Source organism: Pristiophorus japonicus, chromosome 1 (assembly GCF_044704955.1).
Source record: "Pristiophorus japonicus isolate sPriJap1 chromosome 1, sPriJap1.hap1, whole genome shotgun sequence".
NCBI lineage: Eukaryota > Metazoa > Chordata > Chondrichthyes > Pristiophoridae > Pristiophorus > Pristiophorus japonicus.
Window position 1 is genome coordinate 500,902,620 of NC_091977.1, and position 26,727 is coordinate 500,929,346.

The window sequence follows — 26,727 nt, forward strand, 5'->3', positions numbered from 1 at the left end:
ATTTATTTTTCAGAAGAGATCAGTGGATGGCAATCAGGAAACATGATTTATCATTGCTCTCCCTAGCCCAAGGACATTGGGGCCAGTCTTAGGGCCACAACTGGCTGAGGCCAGCGAACTCTCACTGCACGCTGCGGTAATAGCTACCATTTAATTAAGTACAAAGAGATGAGACATTGATTTAGAATTTTAAAAAATGGCAAATGAAACTGACAAAAAGCTTGCTGGCTACAGTGCAATAGTAATGCGGTTTAAAAGCAATCAATCTAAATCCTGCAATCTAATATCTTAAGGTCTGCATGATGTGGCATTCCATTTCATTTTCTCCAGTTATTTTCATTGAAGCATTGAAGATGGATTTGGCTTTTACCAGTACGTAATTGCTGACAGGGAAGATTTTATTCTTTCCTCTCCAGTTTTTTCTTTTCCTGAAGTCATGGCAGGGTCCAATTTTTCAGTTGCACTGTGCCCTTTGGTAGCTCACCAAAGAGGCCATTCTTCAGCGTCGATTTCCAGCAACTTTCCGTCCATATTTTGGACGATGATCGGGTGGAAGGAGGATATTCTATTGAGAGAGTTTCCATCTGATTTTAGCAGCTGTCCAATTTTCTGCCATCCTTTCTAGCAGATGGCGGAGACCACCCCATTTTTGAGCTGGCACAATCAAATGAGACAGTATCAACAAGGTAATGTCATTGACCCCTTTTTCCATCATTATCCTGTTACTCGCAATAGAGTGGAAATTGGTATCAGTTGCGCATGTTTTCCAGGCGTAAAACAGGCACAAAGCATACCAATTTAGCAGTGGGATGGCCCGTGTCCAATCTGCAATGGTATCGGTCCCACTGCTAAATTCGAGGGTGCAATATTTTAGGCACCCTCAAACATTAGGCAACTTTAATACGTTCAGGGGGGAACCAAACTCCGAATCAAGGACCCATTTCCAAAATTACTTAGCGATGAGCGTGGCAGTCATTGTGTGGGACCTGCTCAAAATTCTTCAGCGGCCTTCAAGGAATTCAACAACAGATAAGTGTAAAAACTGTTCCATTTAGTTGCGTCAAACATATCCCACTTTCAGTGTTCTCTACAGCTGGCAATTTAATCAGTTTCCCCATGCATAACCAATGAAACAAAACAGAGCACAGCAATTTGAAAAATGGCAGGATTTCCCAAAGATTTTCCAAGCTTCAAGGAGTCACAGATGGTATCCACAATGTGGCCCACAATAACTGCACCAAAATTTGAGGCACTGCAAGCATCGCCTTTTTAAATGTAAAGCCTCTGAGCAGCAAAGGCCAGGATATTCGTCTGAGGACTCTTGTGCTTGCATTTTCTCCCTCATATGTCACCATCAGCTGCGCTCTCTAATTCCCTATGAGATAAATGTCTCTCGACTGTTGCTTGGAATGGATAGAGCGAGTATGTGATGGGATACAAGAACATAAGCAATAGGAACAGGAGCAGGCCATACGGCCCCTTGAGACTGCTCCGCCATTCAAGAAGATCATGACTGGTCTGATCTTGGCCTCAACTCCACTTTTCTGCCCGCTCCCCATAACCCTTGACTCCCCTATAGTTCAAGGATCTGTCTATCTCAGCCTTGAATATATTCAATTTCTCAGCCTCATTAGAAACATAGAAAATAGGTGCAGGAGTAGGCCATTCAGCCCTTCTAGCCTGCACCGCCATTCAATGAGTTCATGGCTGAACATGCAACTTCAGTACCCCCTCTTCCTGCTTTCTCGCCATACCCCTTGATCCCCAAAGCTCTCTGGGGTAGAGAATGCCAAAGATTCGTGACCCTCAGATAAGAAATTTCTCCTCACCTCCATCTTAAATGGGCGAACCCTTATTCTGAAACTATGCCCCCTAGTTCTAGATTCCTCCGTGAGGGGAAACATCATATCAGCATCTACCGTCAAGCCCCTCAGAATCTTATATGTTTCAATAAGATCATCTCGCATCCTTCTAAACTCTAACGAGCACAGGCCCAACCTGCTCAACCTTTCCTCAGAAGACAACCTCTTCGTCCCAGGAATCAACCTAGTGAACCTTCTCTGAACTGCCTCCAATACAAGAACATCCCTCCTTAAATAAGGAGACCAAAACTGTACGCAATACTCTCGGGGCCCGAAATTCAGTACCGCTGGAAAGCTGGTGTTCCCGCCAACTTTTTGGGGCCATTAGCGCCAAAATGTTTTCGTGGCTGGGCCACCCCATATTCAGCTCCAAAAGTGAACAAATGGGTTCCAGCACTAATGAACCCTTCCAAAGTGCTTTTTCCATCAGTGTGGCAATCTTAATTTGAGCGTTATCACCACTGAGAAATTCAGCATGCAGATAAGGGTTTCTAACGAGCAAGATACTCCCTGGCCTTTTTAAGTGGCACCTTGGGGGGGCGGGGGGGGAAGCAGCTTGGAAGGAGGTTGGAAGGATGGCTGGTGCAAGAGATGCAAGGTGCAAGGAGAGCCAACAAGTTCACGGATATGGAGCTGGAGACACTGATGGACGGTGTGGAGGACAGAAGAAGAATACTGTTTCCTGATGTGGGGAGACCTGGCAGACCGCCAGTACATAATGCATGGAGGGAGATTGCAGGGGAGGTGTGAGGCACCTCCATATATGTGAGAATGCACCCTCACAGGAGGGTGCTGGCCAATCCGCACCCGGTCCTTCCAGGGTGGCGATGGGTCGACGCCTCCTAGCTCTGGAGCGACGGGGATCCTCTTCCTCTTCCTGCACCTCTTCAGGTGGTACTGCTGGCTCAACCTCCGTGGCTGACCCCTCATGATGGCCAGGTTGTGCAGCATGCAGCAGACCACGACGATTATGGAGACCCATTGAGGAGAGTACAGCAAGGTGTCACCAGAGCGGTGCAGGCACCGGAACCTCTGCTTAAGGATGCCTATGCACTGCTCGATGCACCTGGTGGCACAATAAGCGTCATTGTATGCATGCTCTGGCGCTGTCCTGGGGGTCCACATTAGTGAGCAGCCAAGTGGACAGGGGATATCCCTTGTCCCCAAGCAGCCAACCGCAATCCTGATTCAGGCCGGTCAAGACAGCGGGCACACTGGTCTGGCACAGAATGAATGCATCATGGCTGCTGCCTCCCTTGCCCGCTGCCTCTCTGAATGGTGCCGATGACGACGCCTTCTCCTGCGTGCCACCCTGCTTCTGAGCAGGTGTACCAGGTGTCGCCCTCCCAACACACCTCCCATCCTCAGGGTGAACCCTGCCAAGCGGGTCTCTGCAGCCCACAGGCCTCCACTAAAGAGTCAGACCTGAACGTTGTACAAAAGTATGTACAAATCTCGGAGCAGCACGCAGCAGGTTTAATGGAGCCAAAACAATTAATAAAACTATATGAAAAGCTAAATACTGTGGATGATGGAATCCGAAATAAAAACTCTAAAATTAATAAAACTATTTCCCTTCCAAAGGGCCTCGATCGCGGCAAAACTCCAGCGGTGTCGCGTTCGAGCACCAACTCGAATACTTTGAGGGGGCACTGCCTGAACAAGTCCTACCTTTTTGTTGCTGAAAATCCCTGTCTTGGCCGCTGAGCTCAATGCTGGAAACCTATCTTTACAGCGGCTTCACCATGCCATTTCTGGCGGAAGTGCGCACCATTCAAATCCCCCCCCCCCCGCCACCCGCCCCCCGAGCTGAAGATGGCTCGGGGAGGGAAAATCAGCCAGTCGCGGTGACCGATCGATTTTTTTTCAATCGGCCACCCAAACCCCACGGGGACAGTGAATTTTGGCCCCTAGTTGTTGGCTCACCAACGCTCCGTACAGTTGTTGCAAGACTTCCCTACTTTTATACTCTATCCCCCTTGCAATAAAGGCCAACATTCCATTTGCCTTCCTAATTACTTGCTGTATCTACATGCTAACTTTTTGTGTTTCATGTACGAGGACACCCAGATCCCTCTGTACCGCAGCATTCTGTAGTTTCTCTCGATTTAAACAATATTTTGCTTTTCTATTCTTCCTACCAAAGTGGATAAACTCATATTTTCCCATATTAGAGACAATCACTATCACTAGGGGGGTAGTGCTGGACAGGCTAATGGGACTGAAGGTAGACAAGTCCCCTGATCCTGATGAAATACATCCCAGGGTATTAAAAGAGATGGCTGAAGTTATAGCAGATGCATTCGTTACAATCTACCAAAATTCTCTGGACTCTGGGGAGGTACCAGCGGATTGGAAAGCAGCTAATGTAATGCCTCTGTTTAAAAAAGGGGTCAGGCAAAAGGCAGGTAACGAAAGGCCAGTTAGTTTAACATCTGTAGTGGGGAAAATGCTTGAAACTATCATTAAGGAAGAAATAGCGGGACATCTGGATAGGAATAGTGCAATCAAGCAGACGCAGCATGGATTCATGAAAGGGAAATCATGTTTAACTAACTTACTGGAATTCTTTGAGGATATAACGAGCATGGTGGATAGAGGTATACCGATGGATGTGGTGTATTTAGATTTCCAAAAGGCATTCGATAAGGTGCCACACAAAAGGTTACTGCAGAAGATAAAGGTACGCAGAGTCAGAGGAAATGTATTAGCATGGATAGAGAATTGGCTGGCGAACAGAAAGCAGAGAGTTGGGATAAATGGGTCCTTTTCCGGTTGGAAATCAGTGGTTAGTGGTGTGCCACAGGGATCAGTGCTGGGACCACAACTGTTTACAATATACATGGATGACCTGGAAGAGGGGACAGAGTGTAGTGCAACAAAATTTGCAGATGACACTAAGATTAGTGGGAAAGTGGGTTGTGTAGAGGACTCAGAGAGACTGCAAGGAGATTTGGATAGGTTAAGCGAATGGGCTAAGGTTTGGCAGATGGAATACAATGTCGGAAAGTGTGAGGTCATCCACCTTGGGGAAAAAAAGCAGTAAAAGGGAATATTATTTGAATGGGGAGAAATTACAACATGCTGTGGTGCAAAGAGACCTGGGGGTCCTTGTGCATGAAACTCTTTTTGGAGTTTATCTGCAAAAACAAAAGACATTAAACCATGCCACCCTACCTGGGTGACACACCAGACATTTACAAGGCCCTTTTTTTTCCTTTTTTTGTTTTTTTTTGTGTTTTTCTTTTTTTTTGGGCACTAAAATCACAATTTTTCCCCAGTGCCCCCTATAAAAGGGAAGGGGGACACTAAAAGCACCGGCAATTAAAACAAATTAAACTTTAAAACGTAAAATCAAATTAAAATTTGGTTGCCGGGCGTGATGATGCACTCCAGTCCCTCCGGTGCCCAAAATTCTACAATTTGAAACAACTGCCTCCCCGTCGGGGAATTGAACCCCGGTCACCCGCGTGACAGGCGGGGATACACACCACTATACTAAAAGGTTAGTTTGCAGGTGCAGCAGGTAATCAGGAAGGTGAATGGAATGTTGGCCTTCATTGCGAAAGGGATGGAGTACAAAAGCAGAGAGGTCCTTCTGTAACTGTATAGGGTATTGGTGAGGCCGCACCTGGAGTACTGCGTGCAGTTTTGGTCGCCTTACTTAAGGAAGGATATACTGGCTTTGGAGGGGGTACAGAGACGATTCACTAGGCTGATTCCGGAGATGAGGGGGTTACCTTATGATGATAGATTGAGTAGACTGGGTCTTTACTCCTTGGAGTTCAGAAGGATGAGGGGTGATCTTGTAGAAATATTTAAAATAATGAAAGGAATAGACAAGATAGAGGCAGAGAGGTTGTTTCCACTGGTTGGGGAGACTAGAACTAGGGGGCACAGCCTCAAAATAAGGGGGAGCCAATTTAAAACCGAGTTGAGAAGGAATTTCTTCTCCCAGAGGGTTGTGAATCTGTGGAATTCTCTGCCCAAGGAAGCAGTTGAGGCTAGCTCATTGAATGTTTTCAAGTCAAAGATAGATAGATTTTTAACCAATAAGGGAATTAAGGGTTACGGGGAGAGGGCGGGTAAGTGGAGCTGAGTCCACGACCAGATCAGCCATGATCTTATTGAATGGCGGGGCAGGCTCGAGGGGCTAGATGGCCTACTCCTGTTCCTAATTCTTATGTTCTTATGTTCTATATTCCATCTGCCAAATTTTTGCCCACTCACTTAACCTTGCAGACTCTTTGCATCCTCCTCACGTCTTGTTTTCCCACCTATCTTTGTATTATAATCAAATTTGGCTACAATACACTTGATCCCTTCATCTGTCATCAATATAGATTGTAAATAGTTGAGGCCCCAACACTGATTCCTGCAGCACCCCACCAGTTTGCAAATCTGAAAATGACCCATTTATCCCAACTCTGTTTTCTGTTAATTAGCCAATCCTCTATCCATGCTAATATATTACCCCCAACACCATGACCTCTTATCTTATGTAATAACCTTTTATGTGGCACCTTACTGAATGCCTTTTGGAAATCCAAATAGACTACATCTACTGGTTCCCCTTTATCTACCCTGCTCGTTGCATCCTCAAAGAATTCTAATAAATTTGTCAAACACGATTTCCATTTCATTTGGTAGATTACAACCAATGCATCCACTATCTCTGCAGCCACTTCTTTTAAGACCCTAGGAAGCAAGCCATCAGGTCCAGGGGACTTGTCAGCCTTCAGTTTTATTAGTTTGCTTCCCAGACTGGAGGAGATTACAGAGATAGGTTGCGGGGAGACCATGGCGGGTTTTGAAAAATTCTGGATTCTTCATCAGGGACAGAATGACTAGGCACTTGGACAAGTACGAGCTGATCAGCATGGACTTGCCACGAGTAGGTCATTTGTGACTAATCTAGTGGATAGAGGTGTGTCTATGGATGTTGCCGATATAGACTTCCAGAAGACATCTGATAAGGTAAAAGCTTATTCGCAAAAATAAAAAAGCATGGAATTGGATGAAACCGTGTGACTTAGGTTGGTAATTGGGTGGGAGCTAGGAGACTAAGTGCAGGGATAAAAGGAAGATTAGCAGGTGATGTTCACCGGGGACCTGTACTGGGGTCTTACCTTTACACCATATATATTAATGACTTGGATGAAGTAAGAAAGAGCTGTATATCCAAGTTTTCATAAGACACCAATCTTGGCCAGGAGTTGCTCCGTTTTTTTTTGGAGTAACTTGGTTTTTCTGACGTAACTTAAAAATCCCCATTTTCCACAATCAAGGCTTTTCAACGTGGGTATCTAAAGAAACATGCTACTTAAATTGACTGCATCACCTGTTAATGCACACCAATAAGCAATGTATTTTCCAATTTAAATCCATAAATAGGCATTTTCCAACCAAGTGGAACTAAGCAGTCCGTGCAATTGCCACTCTATACCCCTACTCACAACATTTGGCCGGCATCGGGTCCCACACAGCGGCTGCAGCAAGCACACGGACAGGCCGGGGGGCGAGGAGCTACTGCACATGCGCGGACACTCCACTGCGCATGTGCAGACGCAGGACGCTGGGTCCACCCCGACTCGATTAGCCGCGCTGCGCGACCACAGTGAGGAGGTCGGACAGCGGTGAAAGTGGGAAGGAAATTTTTCGCCGCACTTCGGAACGGTGAAAGCGCCGCATCTCTGGTAAGTGCGCTGAAAAACGGGCTGGGCCAAAATTGAGCCCTAAGTTAGGAGGCACAGTAATTTGTGTCAATGGGTACAATAGTTACAAAAGGAATAGACAAATTAAATGTGTTTGGCAAAATTATGGCAAAGTGTGAAGTCGTCCACTTTGGATCCAAGAAAGACAATCGGAATATTTTCTCAATGGCGAGTCACTAGGAACTGTGAATGCGTGAAGGGATTTGAGTGTGCAAATGCACAAATCACTAAAAATCCATTGCACAGAAATAAAACATAATCTAAAAGGCTACTGGAGTGGTGGCCTATATCTCAAGGGAGCTGGAATACAAATAAGAGAAAGTAATGTTTCAGTTTAACAGAGCCATGGAGCAGGAGTTTGAGGAGTCGGCGCGGGAGTACGGGGGAGGCTTATAAAAGGACCAACATCGTCGGAGCAGCTGGAGTTCGAGGAGGCCAGTGGGTGCAGGGAGAGAAGGTAAAAAAGAAGTAAAAAGAAATCGAAGTGTGACGTCACTGCCAAGGGGGTAAGTGATTGGTGAGTAGTTTTTTTTCTTTTTCTTTTCCTTTATCAGTAGGTAACCTTTGACATGGTTGCCAAATTACATTAATTAAGGGCTAAGTCATGGCAGGAGAGCACAGACCCATATCATGCTCCTCCTGTGCTATGTGGGAAGCCAGGGATGATCCCAGTGTCCCTGACGACTGCATGTGCGGGAAGCGTATCCAGCTGCAGCTCCTGACAGACCGCATTGCGGCACTGGAGCTGCGCATGGATTCACTCTGGAGCATCCGCGATGCTGAGGATGTCGTGAATAGCACATTTAGTGAGTTGGTCACACCGCAGATAAAGGTTACTCAGGTAGATAGGGAATGGGTGATCATCAGGCAGAGCAGAGGAAGGTAGTGCAGGGGTGCCCTGCGGTCATCCCCCTCCAAAACAGATACATCACCTTGGGTGCTGTTGGAGGGGATGACTCACCAGGGGAGGGCAGCAGCAGCCAAGTTCATGGCACCATGGGGTGGCTCTGTTGGTGGCTCTGCTGCACAGGAGGGCAAAAAAAAGTGGGAGAGCTATAGTGGTAGGGGATTCTATTGTAAAGGGAATAGAGAGACATTTCTGAGGCTGCAATCGAGACTCCCGATGGTATGTTGCCTCCCTGGTGTAAGGGTCAAGGATGTCTCGGGGCGACTGCAGGACATTTTGGATGGGGAGTGTGAACAGCCAGTTGAAGTGGTGCATATAGGTACCAATGATATAGGTAAAAAACGGGATGAGGTCCAACAAGCTGAATTTAGGGAGCTAGGAGTTAAATTAAAAAGTAGGACCTCAAAGGTAGTAATCGCAGGATTGCTACCAGTGCCACGTGCTAGTCAGAGTAGGAATTGCAGGATAGCTCAGGTGAATACGTGGCTTGAGAAATGGTGCAAAAGGGAGGGATTCAAATTCCCGGGACATTGAAACCGGTTCTGCAGGAGGTGGGACCAGTACAAACGGTCTGCACCTGGGCAGGACCTGAACCAATGTCCGAGGGGGAGTGTTTGCTAGTGCTGTTGGGGAGGGGGTTAAACTAATATGGCAGGGGGATGGGAACCTATGCAGGGAGACAGGGGGAAGTAGAATGGGGGCAGAAGCAAAAGATAGAAAGAAGAAAAGTAAAAGTGGAGGGCAGAGAAACCCAAGACAAAAATCAAAAAGGGCCATATTACATCAAAATTACATTTTTTAGTTGAAGCCAAATTTGGGTGAGAAGCTTGTAACTTATAAGAGGAAGGGAAGACTAGTGCACATTCACATTTTAAAATGAGTGACAGTGCAAAATAGTTTAGTCTTTGTAAGAATGCTAAACTTGTGTGAATCAGGCATCAAGGCCAAAATTGACTCTTATGCGATACAAAATAAGATGATCTCGTCTGATATCCTCATCGTTCCAATGGCAATCGGGCCCTGACTCCAAATTCAGGCTGAATTTACACTATAATTGCAGTATTGATACAAAACCAAAGGAAATTGCACCAACACTGTAGCTGCGAATGCTCCTGCAGCCTTGAAGTGCTAGGAAAATTGAGACTGTGTTGAAGCTTGATTTCAGCACACAGAGGATGGAAGGAGGGGAAAAAAGCATACAGGAAGGCATATTTGCAGTTTATTCATGAATAATGCATTAGGAGTTTATGAGTACAAAATTCACAGATAATCAAGCGTCCACAGCCCACAGCAAAATACAATCTTGCCAAAATAGAACAGTGCACTTTAAATAAATTCATTAACGTGCCTCAGCTAGTCAAATCAAATACCTCCTGATGCATTACTTTTTTAAAAAATCAATTAGGTTTTCTTTTTATCTGCAAAACCTTAATGCAATAAAATCTGAACACCTGCAAACTGAGATTCCACTGAGCACAAGATTGTGACTCCCACAATTTAGAAAGCAACTTTCGTGCCTGAAAACCCATGATGTATTAACACTAGCAATGGTGCATTCGCTTCAACATGATCACCCATACGTTTCAGCAACTATAGCCTAGACATTACTGTTAGCGTTTTAGCCGTCGAATATTTCAATGTTTTCATATGATAATCTTCTGACTGCGAGTTTAATGCAAGTGTAATAACCCATTTATTTTAAATGGCTTAATATCTCCACTGACCAAGCAGCCAGAAGTATGTCATACTTCTAAATATTCAGTTTATTTGAACATTCGGAAGGACCGACAGAAAGGAAAAGGAGGTGGGGTAGCTCTGTTAGTAAAGGATGAGATCAGTGCGAAACGATATTGGCTCAAAAAAGCAAGATGTTGAATCAGTTTGGGTGGAGATATGGAATAATAAGTGGAAAAAGGTCACTGGTGGGTGTAGTCTCTAGGTCTCCTAACGCAGCTACACTGTTAGACGGAGTATAAATCAAGAAATAATTGAAGCTTGTGAAAAAGGAATGGCAATAATCATGGGCGATTTTAAGCTCCATATTGATTGGACAAATCAAATTGACCAGGGTAGTCTTGAGGAAGAGTTCACAGATTGCATCCGGGATAGTTTCCTTGAACAGGGTGCAGGCTACCTTAGATCTGGTCCTGTGTAATGAGACAGGATTAATAAACGATCTCCGAGTAAATGATCCGCTTGGAAGGAGTGACCACAGCATGTTTGAATTTCAAATACAGTTAGAGGGTGAGAAAGTTGGATCTCGAACCAGCTTAGATAAAGGAGACTACATAGGTATGAAGGTAGAGTTGGCTAAAGTTGATTGAGAAAATAGATTAAAGTGTGGGACAGTTGATGAGCAGTGGTGGACATTTTAAGGAAATATTTCATAACTCTGAACAAAAATATATCCCAATGAGAAGGAATAACGTTCCGTGGCTAACTAAGGAAATAAAGAAGGACATCAAATTGAAAACAATAGCATACAATGTGGCCAAAGCTAGTGGGAGGCCAGAGGATTGGGAAATGTTTATAAGGAAAGGGAAGATAGATTATGAAAGTAAACTAGCATGAAATATAAAAACAGATAGTAAGAGTTTCTACAGATATATAAAAAGGAAAAGAGTGGCTAAAGTAAATGTTGGTCCCTTAGAGGATGAGATGGGGCAATTAATAATGGGGAACAGGGAAATGGCAGAGACTTTGAACAAATATCCCAATAGTGGATAATCAAGAAGCTATAAGGAGGGAAGAATTTAAAACAATCACTAACACTAAAGAAGTAGTACTAGGTAAAATAATGGTAATAAAGGCGGACATGTCTCCTAGACCTGATGGCTTGCATTCTAGGGTCTTAAAAGAAGTGGCTATAGAGATAGTGGATGCATTGGATGTAATCTACCAAAATTCCTTAGATTCTGGGGAAGTCCCAGTGGACTGGAAAATAACAAATATAACAGCCTAACATCTGTAGTTGGGAAAATGCTGGTGTCCATTATTAAGGAAGCAGTAGCAGGACATTTGGAAAAGTTCAATCAAGCAGAGTCAGCATGGTTTTATGAAAGGGAAATCACGTTTGACAAATGTGCTGGAGTTCTTTGAGGATGTAACGAGCAGGGTGGACAAGGGGGAACTAGTGGATGCAGTCTATTTGAATTTCCAGAAAGCATTCTATAAGGTGCCACATAAAAGGTTATTGCACAAGATAAAAGTTCATGGGGTTGGGGGTAATATTTTAGCATGGATAGAGGATTGACTAACTAATAGAAAACAGAGAGTTGGGATAAATGGGTCACTTTCCGGTTGGCAAACAGTAATTAGTGGGGTGCAGCAGGGAGCGGTGCTGAGGCCTCAACTATTTACAATCTACATTAATGACTTGGATGAAGGGACAGAGTGTAATGTAGACAAGTTTACTGATGATACAAAGATGGATAGGAATGCAAATTGTGAGGAGGACACAAACAATCTGCAAAAGGATATAAACAGGCTAAATGAGTTGGGAAAAAGTTGGTAGATGGAGTATAATGAGGGAAAATGTGAGGTTATTCACTTTGGCAGAAAGAATAGAAAAGCAAATTATTTTTTAAATGGAGAAAAATTGCAAGTGCTGTAGTACAGAGGGACCTGGGGGTCCTTGTGCATGAAACACAAAAAGTTAGTATGCAGATGCAAGTAATCAGGAAGGCAAATGGAATGTTGGCCTTTATTGCAAGGGGGATGGTGTATAAATGCAGGGAAGTCCTACTACAACTGTACAGGTTATTAGTGAGGCCACATGTGGAATACTGCGTACAGTTTTGGTCTCCGTATTTAGAAAGGATATACTTGCATTGGAGGCTGTTCAGAGAAGATTCACTAGTTTGATTCCTGAGATGAGGGTTGACTTATGAAGATCGGCTGAGTAGGTTGGGCCTATACTCATTGGAGTTCAGAAGAATGAGAGGTGATCTTATCGAAACATAAGATAATGAGGGAGCTCGACAAGGTGGATGCAGTGAGGATATTTCTACACATAGGTGAAATTAGAACTCGGGGGCATAGTCTCAGAATAAGGGGCCGCCCATTTAAAACTAGTTGAGGAGGAATTTCTTCTCTCAGAGGGTTGTAATTCTGTGAAATTCTCTGCCCAAGATTGGCTGAATTTTAAGCGATAAGGGAATATAGGGTTATGGGGAGCAGACAGGGAAGTGGAGCTGAATCCATGATCAGATCAGCCATAATCTTATTAACTGGCGGACCAGACTCAAGGGGCCAGTTGGCCTTCTCCTACTCCTATTTCTTATGTTCTTATGACTTATCAGCCTGTTTCTTTCAAATCAATTATTTTGAACCGGAATCTTTGGGGAGCGTTTGTTCGATTGAAACATGTGAGGAGAATTTATACAAGCTGTACAACTTTAATATTGATGAGAAATGATCTTAAAACTCTTTCTTGCTGCCTTTGGTGCTGTAGTGATTGTTTGTACTACTCCAGTGGCTTTCGAGGGCAATAAGCCTGACTCCCAGCCCGACCTAGCAAGGACCTAGTGTAGACTCAAGTCCCTTACAGGGCAAACCAGGAAGATGTAGCATGTTCCCTGAAGGACAATAGCAATCAATAAAAAACAAAAGGTCGGCACGGACACGATGGGCTCAAATAGCCTCCTTCCGTGCTGTAAGTTTCTGATTCCATGATTCTAAACCATACATGTGTTTATGGCAATCAAACAGCTCTCAAGGACTTTTTTTAAACTGCTGACAGTAGCCTTATATGTCAGCAATGTACAGTGGGCTAGAAATTCGGTTGTTTAGCGCCACCATCAGCACCAGAGAGGGGGCGCTAAGGGGCCGCTAAACACCTACTGCCCGAGCGCCATGCTATCAACTCCTGCCGCGACCTTCCATGAAGGTTTAGCAGCGCCGCTGATAGTCTGCACTGCGCTCGCTAGTCCCGCCCACTCGGTAACGTCACCGAGTGTGCAACGCCCCCGTAGTCGCGCGTTTGGAAAATTTACTCTTTTGCCTGCGGTAGCAGCTGGCGCAGAGACCAGCAGGGGAAAGCAGTTGATCCCAGGCCAATATCATCGGCGTGCAAGGTAAGTGATGGCATTTCAGTTTTTCTACTTCTATTTATTTTTTGCAGTCGTGGGGAAGTTTATTGAAATTTTCACGAGGATGTTTATTCCAGCCTTCTAGGATGCCGGCATCCTAGCGACAAAAAATTGAGTAGGCCTCCGTGGCTATCGCTCTGTTAGCGCCCTAAGAGTGCGGAACGCTTCTCTTAGCGCTCCACTCTCCTCTTGTGGCGATACAACTGAATATCGCACTTTGAGGCGGTCGATATCGCCCGGTGCTAAAGGTAGCGTCCCGGCGCCATTACCATCTCAAAGCAGCCGATACCCAATTTCCAACCCAAAGAATGGCTACTTGGTCAAGGTACTGGATAGAGTATTGTTGAGGAGGAGATATAACTGGCCAGAAAAAATAAATTGTTAAAATATCTAAACAGCCCTTCTCACTGTACCAACAGTTAAATCACCCAACACTGCTAGGGCATTCAGGCTCCTGTGTCAGAACATTTCATATCTCAAATTGGCTTCCTTCAGGAATTAAATGCTAATGTGAGCAGCAATTGAATTGGGAAAGCGTTGAGGGAGAAACAAAGCATGATCTACCCGATAGCTAGTGACAGATACATTCATTATTCTCTCTCCTCACTCCATCATTAAATTACAGGAGGTCCTCATAATGAATATGAATAATTTTACCGTCAATGGTAAACAGTCTGTAAGAACAGAAAGGCAAACAGGTCCAGTTCTGCGTATTCAGACGTACATTCCTAATGTTAGTTGTGGCTCACAAACTACACCCTTATCTTTCGTGGCACATGCAATTTAACATTTCAAGTTCTCCACACTAAAGTAGCTGCAGCAGACCAGCATTTCACTTTAACATTACATTTGACAAAGTTGCGGAATTGCTTTGGAGAATTTTTCGGAGGTGCTGGAAATAAATTTTTTGTACTTGTTAAGATGAGGAATGCACTGCCTGACAGGGTGTGGGAAGCAGATTCAACAGTAACATTCAAAAGAGAATTGGATAAATAATTAAAGGGAAAAAATTTACAGGGCTACAGCGAAAGAGCAGGGGACTGCTATTAAGTGGTTAGCTCTACCAAAGAGCAGGCACAGGCACGATGGATCGAATGGCCTCCTTCTGTGCAATACAATTCTATGATTCTATGAGGGAATTCATTCTGAGAATGAAACATTTTCTTCCATTGAGACTCAGTGCAAGCCTAAACCACCCCCTGCCCATGGATTAGATACAAGTAAAGCTCCTAACCTACCTAAACAATAAACCTTAAGCACAATGCAAAACCTCAGAAAAGCACAGGAGTTCTGAACTCCGATGCATGCAACAAAAGGGCTTCCTTCAGCTCATGTGCACTTCCAGTAGTTGATGTTGGCCCTTAGGGCAGGGAACAACAACAAAGAAAACAGCAAACACTTGAAATCTAAAATTAAAAACAGAGAATGCCAGAAATACGCAGCTCAAAAAAGAAGCATGTTTCCAAATGGGACTCAACACAACAAAAGGGTCGAGGAGAAAAGAGAAGTTGGAATCACAAATTAGAAATGCATTAATGCTGTCACAGAGAGGAGATAATGGCTTGAATGCCCAGCAGTCAGATTATTTTGAAAAGCTGGATTGAAGTACAAACTGTGCAGTGATATATGAAGATCTAAGTGAGGAAATGAAAATACATTTTAAGAACAGAAGAATTTGAAAAAGTAAGGCAGGTAGAAGGTAAAGGAATGATTTAGGCAGAAGTTTACCTATATCGGTGCCAGTGGGCAGACATCTTTGATGTCCTACACAGCCACAATGAATCCACTTCGGAACTATCAGCCGCCCAAGACCTGTCCAGTTTTCTCTTTCCTAACTCAAAGCATTGAGCTCTATTGTAGCACCCCTCCGCCATTCCTAATGAGAACAGCTACTTCAAACCTGGGCCCTTTTACTATATATATGACACAGCTACTCGCTGTATAAACTCACTTATGCATTGTAAGGAGCCTGTGATGTGTAGCATCACAATTTAATGATGTGTGAACTACAATGATTCCTTAGCTATGAAGACCAGAAATGTCATCAGCTGACCATCAGTCAAAGATACTACATTTAACCATAGAAAAGATCTGATGAGATTCAGTCATTAAAATGCAAATGGTGATACCACAGCCCACCATAATTTGTGTTTTACTTGTACAACCTTAATGTTTACACCAGCCATTTTTATAGGATGTGCTTATTTGTACTGTGAAAATGGCCGCCCTGGTCCGGCCTTTGTCAATGATCGATTCCCTTGGAGGATAAGCCACACCCTGACGTTTCTCTGGAATGTGTAACTGGAACCGTGCATCCCAAAGTCTCACTGACTTTGCAAATTGTAACTCGATCCACTTTGACTTCCAGAAGCCACAGAGGTTAGATCTCCACAGAAGCCACCAAGGGCCAGCCAAAGTCCTGTACCCTAGTGCAAGTGCATCCTCTCCCAGCCAAAGTCCATCCTTACACCAGTGCAATTGCATGACCTTACCCCCCCACCCCCACCATAGATGGGGCATTGTATACGGATTATTAACAGGTTTATTGGGTATGAGGTGAATAGTGACAGTGTCGTGACTTCTAGAATTCATCCACTCCAACGATGTCCCTTCTAGCGGGTTGGAAGAACATGATCCATCTTCTCTGAGATCCCTCTCTCCCCACCCCAACCCCTCTCCCTCCCCCAGTCTCCATCTCCCTTCCACCTCCCTCTCGGCCCCCCATCCACCACCACTTCTCAGCCGTCAGCTGCTTCTCAGACCGCCCGCCGCCACTCTCGGCCACATGGAATGAGAGGGGGGAAGCACTTCCAGTCCAGCACTTCCAGTTTGGGTGGGAGGCATCGGGGAGCAGAGCTTGACAGACGCATGTGCAGAAAAAACAAATAGTTACTCCCATTTTTATACTACAGCCGAAATTCATTTTTGCTGTCTAGAACAGTTTGATTGATGGTAACCAAATTAACAAAGAAGAAACCACAACCATTACATAAGAAATAGGAGCAGGAGTAGACCACCTGGCCCCTTGAGCCTGCTCCACCATTTAATAAGATCATGGCTGATCTGATCATGGACTCAGCTCCAATTCTCTGCATGCTCTCCATAACCCTTTATTCCCTTATCGATCAAATATCTGTCTATCTCCACCTTAAATGTATTCAATGACCCAGCCTCCACAGTTCTCAGGGGCAGAGAATTCCACAGATTTAAAACCCTCAGAACAAATTCCTCTTCATCTCAGTTTTAAATGGGCAGCCCCTTATTCTGAGACTATGTCCCCTAGTTTTAGTTTCCCCTATGAGTGGAAATATCCTCTCTGCATCCACCTTGTCGAGCCCCCTCATTATCTTACACGTTTCAATAAGATCACCTCTCATTCTTCTGAACTCCAATGTATATAGGCCCAACCTATCTTCATAAGTCAAACCCTTCATCTCCGGAATCAACCAAGTGAACCTTCTCTGAACAGCCTCCAATGCAAATATATCCTTCCGTAAATACGGAGACCAAAACTGTATGCAGTACTCTAAGTGTGGCCTCACCAATACCCTGTACAGTTGTAGCAGGACTGCTCTGCTTTTATACTCTATCCCCCTTACAATAAAGGCCAACATTCCATTTCGCCTTCCTGATTACTTGCTGTGCCTGCATACTAACGTTTGTGTTTCATGCACAAGGTCCCCAAGGTCCCTCTGTACTGCAGCACTTTGCAATATTTCTCCATTTAAATCATAATTTGCTTTTATATATTTTCTGCCAAAGTGGATAACCTCACATTTTGCTACATTATACTCTATCTGCCAAATTTTTGCCCACTCACTTAGCCTGTCTATATTCCTTTACAGATTTTGTGTCTCCTCCTCATAATTTGCTTTCCCACCCATCTTTGTATCATCAGCAAAATCATCATTACACTCGGTCCTTTCATCCAAGTCATTAATCTGGATTGTAAATAGTTGAGGACCCAGCACCGATCCCTGCGGCACCCCACTAGTCACTGTTTGCCAACCGGAAAATGAACCATTTATCCCAACTCTCTATTTTCTGTCAGTTAGCCAATCCTCTATCCATGCTAATATATTATTCCCAACCCATAAAATGTTATCTTGTGCAGTAACCTTTTACGTGGCACCTTATCGAATGCCTTCTGAAAATCCAAATATACCACATCCACTGGTTCCCCCTTAGCCATCCTGCTCGTTACATCCTCAAAGAACTCCAGCAAATTTGTCAAACATGATTTCCCTTTCATAAAACCATGCTGACTCTGCCAGATTAAAGCAGTATCATTACAGTTGATGATTTCAGAGCATACTCTGGGTTTTTTGGATGGATGGCCCAAACCTAGTCCAACTTTAGAAAAATTATGCACCATTATATTACTCCTGACACAATGGGCTAGATCTCCTGCCAACAGGAAATTCTCTATCTCATAGAGCTCTAGCTATGTTTTATGATTTGTTATTTTTTAAATAAAAACAAAAGATACCAATAATCTGCAAATAAATAACAAAAGGCCCATTTATCAGCAACAACAGAGTGAAATAGTCTTCATGGTGCAGTGTGTTGGACACTGTCCAACTGAGTAAAATAGTTGCAATGGTACAGTATATTGGACACTGCCCAACTGAGTAAAATAATCTTTACAGTGCAGTATGTTGGACACTGTCCAAGAGAGTGTTTGAAGATCAGGCCCTCAAATCTGGCACCAAGCTTATGATCTACAGGGCTGTAGTGATACCTGCCCTCCTGTATGGCTCAGAGACGTGGACCATATACAGTAGACACCTCAAATCGCTGAAGAAATACCAACAACGTTGTCTCCACAAGATCCTGCAAATCCCCTGGGAGGACAGACACACAAATGCTAGTGTCCTCGCTCAGCCAGCATTCCCAGCATCAAAGCACTGACCACACTCGACCAGCTCTGTTGGGCGGGCCACATAGTTCGCATGCCTGACACAAGACTCCCAGAGCAAGCACTCTACTTGGAACTCCTACATGGCAAGCAAGCCCCAGGTGGGCAGAGGAAATGTTTCAAGGACACCTTCAAAGCCTCCTTGATAAAATGCAACATCCCCACCGACACCTGGGAATCCCTGGCCAAAGACTGCCCTAAGTGAAGGAAGAGATCCGGGAGGGTGCTGAGTACCTCGAGTCTCGTTGCCGAGAGCATGCAGAAAATAAGCACAGGCAGCTGAAGGAGCGTGCGGCAAACCAGACTTCCCACCCACCCTTTCCTTCAACGACTGTCTGTCCCACCTGTGACAGAGACTGTAATTCCCGTATTGGGCTGTACAGTCATTTAAGAACTCACTTCTAGAATGGAAGCCGGTCTTTCTCGATTTCAAGGGACTGCCTATGATGATGATGAGCTCAGGGAGCTGGGCTCAAATGCAATCTGTGCATATGGAGCAGATAATGAAAATGTCCTCTTTCTGCTGCCTGTGTCTCTATGCAAAAGGAGTTTAGGAAAACTTAATTCAGTTTCCAAAGCACAAGACCATCCCAAATTCATAGTCAGTTGGTCCAAAGCTGATAATTTGACATCTGAGACTGCAGGGATGGTTTACGTCAGAAAGAGAAAAATGTCATGATCTTATTAAATGGCAGAGCAGGCTCGAGGAGCCAAATGGCCAATTCCTGCTCCTATTTCTTATGTTCCCATTTCTCATGTCACACTGGTGCAGTGGGTGACACGCTCCTGCAGTTGAGGCCAAGGCATATTGTTGGGCAGAATAGAGGAAGCTTTGCTCTGCACATCATCGTGCTGGAACAGAATTGAAAGCCCCTGATGCTAACAATGGATGTCTATTCCCACTCTTGCATCTTTAAAAGATGTCTTTGTTCCCGGCATACGCCGTAAATAAAGAAATTAGTGACAATGGCAGAATTGGAACCATCACTGTCCTTGATATCAGCTGCCAATGCCAACATTTCAATCAATACCGGTGTACTTTTACCAGTTTAGTTTCAACATTGGCATAAATTGGTTTCTAGGCGATATTCCTGTTCCTCCTGACAAATCTAAAATAAAAATGTTCATACTTCCCTGATGGGCATCCTCTAGCCCATGATCAGGCTCCTGGCAGGTAAAGTCTGACGAGGAAGCCATCACTGTTGCCCCTCTCGGGTCTCGGACTAAAATTACAGATCGGGATCCGATGATGTCATCGCTGGACCCGATCTGCATATTTAAAGAAGGACCCCGCGGCCTTCCTGTGGGTGTCTCGCTCACCTGCTCAAAGGAGCAGGTTAAGATCAGGACATGGCGGGAAAATGGAGGGATCAAAGAGGTTACGTGACTGAACTCATTTGAACTGTGCCCCCGTCCGGATTGCACCAGTCGGGGGCAGTTAAAACTGACACCAATGCGCAATTGACTCATCAAGCCAGAATGGCTCTTATTCACTTTATAAAAAACTGAAGATGGTTTTTTGAAGCCCAGACTTCAAAATATAGATGGGAGGAAAGCTGTTGCTGGTTTTATTGAGTCAGTATGCGGGAAAGACGAAAAAGAGACAAACTTGCCTTGCAACTTCATAAAAACACGGAGAAAAAGGACAGAATGTTCTGTGTGAAGGTCATTCAATCAGGTAGTTCTGGGAAGGGCTGGCCAGGAAAAGTTAAGTGAGCCAGCTTATTGTGTGATGTACATTTATTATTTTCTGAGTGTTCTAAAGTTACTTAAGGTGAGATTTGATTATAACTGTCACTATGTATATTCACGGATTGATTATAAATTAAAGCAGTTTAACAATTCGTACCTGACCTTGTTTCACTAAAGTGTTTGCAGTCTCTCTACTGAAAAACTGGAGGTGCCTGTCAAAGCACCGTTGAAATACACAATACCCAGTTGAAATCACAAGGGATCCTATCGTTACACATGTGGATTATGCCATTGTATTATTAGATAATAAGCAGTAAGGATACAATGCTGAACACAAGTCTGTTTATAAGAACATAAGAAATAGAAACAGGAGTAGATCATACGGCCCCTTAAGCCTGCTCCGCCATTCAATAAGATCATGGCTGATATGATCATGGACTCAGCTCCACTTCCCTGCCCACTCCACATAATCCCTTATCGTTTAAGAAACTGTGTATTTCTGTCTTAAATTTATTCAATGTCCCTGCTTCCACAGCTCTCTGAGGCAGCGAATTCCACAGATTTACAACCCTCAGAGAAGAAATTTCTCCTCATCTCAGTTTTAAATGGGCGGCCACTTATTCTAAGATCATGCCCTCTAATTCTCACCTTCCCATCAGTGGAAACATCCTCTCTGCATCCATGAGAATGGCCAGCACCACTGAACCCCACAATTGGCTGGATTTTCGGGTGGTCTGTGACCAGGTTTTCACCATGTTGAAAAGTGGGGCGCTCAGCTGTTTTTCGCCCGGTCGCAATCTTTGGCTCAGTTTTTGCGGCGGCGCTTGGAAGCACCGCCAGGGAGAGCTGCACCGAGGTGTAAAGACTCTGAGTGCGTTACCATCCGAGTTTTAGCAATCACTCGATCCGTACACCACGCCAAGGAGACCACCAGGGAAAAACACGGCAGTCCAGCCCTGCCAGCAGCGGTAAGTTTGAAAAATGGAAAAAAAGGTAAGTTAAAGTTTTTATTTATTTATATTTTGCAGCAATTTGTCAGGTCGGGATAAATGGTTCATTCTCTGGTTGGCAACCATAACTAGTCGGGTACCGCAGGGATCAGTGATGGGACCCCAACTATTTACAATCTATATTAACGACTTGGAAGAAGGAACTGAGTGTAACATAGCAAAGTTTGCTGACGATACAAAGATGGAGGAAAAGCAATGTGTGAGGAGGACACAAAAAATATGCAAAAAGACATAGACAGGCTGTGTGAGTGGGCAATAATTTGGCAGATGCAGTATAATGTTCGAAAGTGTGAGGTCATGCACTTTGGCAGAAAATATCAAAGAGCAAGTTATTATTTAAATGGAGAAAGATTGCAGTACAACGGGACCTGGGGGTACTTGTGCATGAAACACAAAAAGATAGTATGCAGGTACAGCAAGTGATCAGGAAGGCCAATGGAATCTTGGCCTTTATTGCAAAGGGGATGGAGTATAAAAACAGGGAAGTTTTGCTACAGCTATACAGGGTATTGGTGAGGCCACAGCTGAAATACTGCGTGCAGTTTTGGTTTCCATATTTACGAAAGGATATACTTGCTTTGGAGGCAGTTCAGAGAAGGATCACTAGGTTGATTCTGGAGATGAGAGGGTTGACATGAGGGAAGGTTGAGTAGGTTGGGCCTCTACTCATTGGAATTCAAAAGAATGAGAGGTGATTTTATCGAAACGTATAAGATTATGAGGGGGCTTGACAAGGTGGATGCACAAGAACATAAGAATTAGGAACAGGAGTAGGCCATCTAGCCCCTCGAGCCCGTCCGCCATTCAAAAAGATCATGGCCGATCTGGCCGTGGACTCCGCTCCACTTACCCGCCCGCCCGTGCAGAGAGGATGTTTCCACTGATGGGGGAGACTAGAACTAGAGGGCATGATCTTAGAATAAGGAGATGAGGAGAAATTTCTTCTCTCACAGGGTTGTAAATCTGTGGAATTCGCTGCCTCAGAGAGCTGTGGAAGCGGGGACACTGAATAAGCTTAATACACAAATAGACAGTTTCTTAAGCGATAAGGGGATAAGGGGTTATGGGGTGTGGGCAGGGAAATGGAGCTGAGTCCATGATCAGATCAGCCATGATCTTATTGAATGGCGGAGCAAGCTCGAGGGGCCAGGTGGCCTACTCCTGCTCGTATTTCTTATGTTCTTATGTAAGGGTGTTGGCAATGTTTTTTGAAAGTTTTTTGAATTTATTTTTGTCCCCTCCCAAGGTCTCTTTCGATGCGCTCCCAGCCCTGCACTTAAGTTGCTGAGGATCCAACTTAGCACCTCGTGTAAAAGTAAAACGCCTCCCTTTGCGCTGTGCTACTGGCGCAGACCCCAAGTGCCGAAAGTTAGGCAATTAATTGCTGACATTAATTGGGCAGTAATTTTCACGTATCACTTACGTTTTCTCCCCAAAACGGAGAAAGCCAAAAATCCAGCCCAATATGTATTCACATTATATGCCAACGGTATATTCAGCACGTGGGTACTTTGGGGTGCCTTGCTAATGGTATACAATGAAAAACAGTCCTAAACAAGGAAATGCAGCATGAAAATGAGTCTCACCCTCGCTGAAAGAGGTCCACATTGTAAAATTTGTGCAGCTCGACTGAAAACTCAACAGTTCCTTGTACTTCAGACATGATCTATCCCAGTGCATCACCTGGAAGCAAAGAAACCAAAGAGCAAATTAATTCACAAGAAGGAATTGCTTCAGTGACATTACAAAATAATGCAGTTATAAAACAATTAAAGTATTCCTTATATCACCGCACTCCATTTCATCACTGTAATGGTAACCATTGTTTTTCAATTCTTTCCTCAAAACACACTATGCTCTCTTACTTAAGCCAACCAACCTTCTGTTGCTAAGACACTTGAGCACTGTCTATGTAAAGCCAATCTCCAATACACCTGTTTTAGTTAAGTACCCCGAACCTTTTCTCCTCTCAAAGCTACAGTACCGTTCCATGGGAACCAGAAACATTTCTGTAGCTCAAGAAGTAGCCATTCTTCATGTGAGAGCCGAGATGGAGAGGGTCAGCATGATATTCTATAACAGGAGGCTTTGTGGTATAGCCTTATCAATCCTTCAGTCAATGTTCACATACAAGAGGCTGGATTTTCGGCTCATTTGCGCCTCGGTTAGCGCCCCAGCGGGGCATTAAATGCTGTTTTGGACGTTATGCCGGGCATCCAGGATTTACCGCCCGGACGGAAGATTCAGCTATTGATTTGCGCCGGTACAAAAACTTACCGCCATGCCCTCCATTTTTAGCGTGACAATGAAGTCAATCTTTGTGCAACGCTGTGTTAGCGCCCCGGATTGAACATTTGGCCTGAATGCCTCATTTAACTCCCAACCCTGGAAACGCCTGAAAAAAATAGGCAGTCCCAGGGTGTGGCAGGCAATATTGGCAGCATTTTTAAATAGAGGGATGAGGATCCTACATCGTAGGTCATATTCACTACAATGGTTACGCACATAATGCTGTGTGAAGCTCCAACTTGCAAACTTTACTTTTATCTGCCATTACTGTGCCCTTACAACTTCAGTGAGAAAATTTAATGGGGGATTTACTAGTTCGCCAACGTATCATGCTACATGCTATTGCCAGGCGGTTTCAAGCTAGAGGAAGGACACTTGGTCTTATCGACCCAAGGATGATGAGAGGTCGAAGACGTCCGGGGAGGAGGGATTACCCCCCACGGGTTTACAGGCACCAACGCTCAGATCTACAGCTCTCTGATGAGCAGTGTGTGAGAAGGCTGCACTTCCGAAAGGAAGTGCTGACAGAGATATGCCATCTCCTACGGGCGTACCCATACCTGCACCGCTCTGGAGGCAGCCTTCAATACTCCCCTCAACAGGTTTCCAAATTAATTGCAGTGTGCTGCAGGTTGCACAGCTTAGCCATCATGAGGGGCTAAGCATTGCCAGTGGGGATTGCAGGCCCACCTCAGGGGGCGGAGGATGACAAAGAGGAGCCTGGCGAGGCCTCCATTGGATAGCCACCCCATCCACGGGAGAGGCAGCGTGGAGATGCTGCTGGACCAAGAGTCGCACGTCGCCAGCTCATAATGGACCGACTCTCCTAAATGGAGGAAACTGAGGGATGGAGCTAATACTGGACACGCTATGTGCCCCCATAAAGGCACATCTCCAGTGAACGTTGGAATGATGCAAAAGATACGAATGGCAAATGATAAATCATAAATTTTGCTGCAACAAAGTCACAAAAACACCTCCACCAAAAAAAAAACATACAATGTACAACGTTATGTTGCAGGGCTCTAAACAACAATGAAACTTGTTTACCGCCGCAAGTTTCGGCTCAGGCACACAAAGTCCGTTGTGTAACACCTGACTTAACGCCAACGCTCCTCCAGCATACATTTTCACCGAAACTTGCAGTCGGAGGCACAAATATTTTCAGGTGCTAACTTTAATATCCCGCCGCGAATAACGCCCCGAAATCCAAAAAGCCCAAAATCCAGCCCAAGTACTTTCATCAGATATCAAGCAAGTGCAGAAACCCTGGCTGATTTTGCCCATCCCTTTTGCTTGCCCTGGGGTATTGAAGCCAATATGTAAAACCTTTATTTCTAACTTGGGCTTAGATCAGCTAATTCAGCACAGACTGTGATCACAACTATCACCCTGCTGGCTCAGTATGTCATAGGACAGTGCATTTACCAACTCAGGCAATGGTGCACTTCATTAAATTACCTTAACACACAGTATATAAACTAAACTGATGCAACAATTGCAAACACATGCATTGATGCATCAGACATACTCCTGTTTTTTTTGTTAGGACACAAAAACACAAATTGCACATCAGATTCTGCATTGATAACTGAATTAATTTCGGGTCACAGATAAAGAAAAGAAAGGAGTCTTTAAAGAAGCTAATTGCCTACTATGAATTGTAAATAGCTACATAATTAATATTCAACTCAACACGATAAAATGTTCTGAGACAAACGGTCACAATGGATGCAACTCTGAAAGAATGTAAACACACTCTTTCGGATGATGATTAGATGTGTAGGGGGTTTTTGCTCTACCCAATTACGGGGGTCTTTGGTGGCTGTTGGTGTATTGGGCCTCTCTGCCCCTTCTAGGGGACGTCCAGCAGCTTATGGCTCGCTGATCACTAAACTGGTGGTTTCGAAGCGCCCTCGCACCCCTATCTGGTTCTAACCTCAAAATTTTGGTGGATTATGAGCTTCCACAAGGGAAAACAAAACACTCAGAGACAAGTGGTCCTTGGAACGAAAAAAATGGGCAAGTCCAATTTATTAACCACGGTAAGTTTCCAACAAGGTCAAACTTCATCAAAACACATATCTGACACACACTTATAAACTATGAAAATCTAAGGGAAAAAACAGACAACGAAAACCTTACACAATTTTATCTTTACAAGACATTTCCAACACCACCCCCACCCCCCTTTATACCTGACTGACCTCGGCTGACAGTTGGGAAAAGAAACCCCAGGATAATACTTACGATCCCTTTTGACAGTTATTTTTTTAGCCTTAGGATGGTTGGTTTACGGGGTAGCTGGAGTGAATGTTGCCTCTCCCAGTTACTTCGGTCTCCGGTTCTTCAGCTGGTTGGCCTCAGAGCGTTGTTCGGTGTGCGGCTCGGCTTCTTGAGACAATGTTGGGCCTCTCGGTCGTTGGGTTGTATATTCTGCACACAAGTCGAGTCCAGGGCCCGTCCGATGGTAGGTTTCCCAGCCAGTAACAGTCCGTCTCCGTTCTCTCTCGGTTTCTGTCTGTCTGTGCATGCTACTGCTCCTCGACTCCTTCTCCTACTGCTCCAGCTGCTTCTCCCCTCTCAGTGGTTCTGTAGGTTCTATATTTGTAGCCAATTTAGTTCTGGCCTTTTCGCGCCCAAACTCAGTTGGTGGTCTATTGTGTAAGTTTGGGCGGGGAGATAGTTTTGAATATTTAATCAGAAGATGTCACAGGTACAAGTAGGTGTGAGGACAGGGGTATTGTTTCAGTGCACATTGGTACCTCAAAGTCTACTGGTCCATTGTAACAGTCCTGGGAGTCAATCGGTTTGGGCCTCCCCTTTGATGGGCCATCACCACAGTGATCTCAGGACTATTGTCCACTGTCCATATTAATCAGGTAGCTGATGGTCCACATTCAGAATTTGATTAGGGGTGAGTCATATTTTCGAACTGGGCCGGGTAGTCCCCATTGGTTGAGGATTTCCCCGCTTCAGGCCCGACTCGATCCCTGATTGGCCTGCCAGAATGCACTTTTCCCTCATTGGCCAGTGCCTCTGTCTCGCTTGTGAGCCAAACTCCACAATGTCTGTATCCGCCCACACGTTTCCCAGCCTGCCTGGTCTGAGGATTTTACTTGGCCAAAAATGTTCATTTAAAATGTATAGGACGATCCCATTCTTAGTTTTCTTGTCCTTAGGGTGTTCCAATAAAATGCGGCTGTGGATTTTCGAACCTTACAGATGCCATCACCAAAATATAC

The 26,727-nt window shown here is 44.6% G+C and overlaps 1 protein-coding gene across 7 annotated transcripts in view; it reads right to left on the minus strand.

The window, feature by feature from the left end:
* The window catches only part of fam135b (family with sequence similarity 135 member B), a 528,209-nt gene that overhangs the window by 370,818 nt on the left and 130,664 nt on the right, over positions 1-26,727 (minus strand). For all 7 annotated transcript variants that reach the window (XM_070895461.1, XM_070895487.1, XM_070895479.1 and 4 more), the window contains one exon: positions 22,780-22,876. In XM_070895461.1, coding sequence (XP_070751562.1) covers positions 22,780-22,856 — 77 coding nt within the window. In that variant the 5' untranslated portion in view covers positions 22,857-22,876. The remainder of the gene's footprint in view (positions 1-22,779; positions 22,877-26,727) is intronic.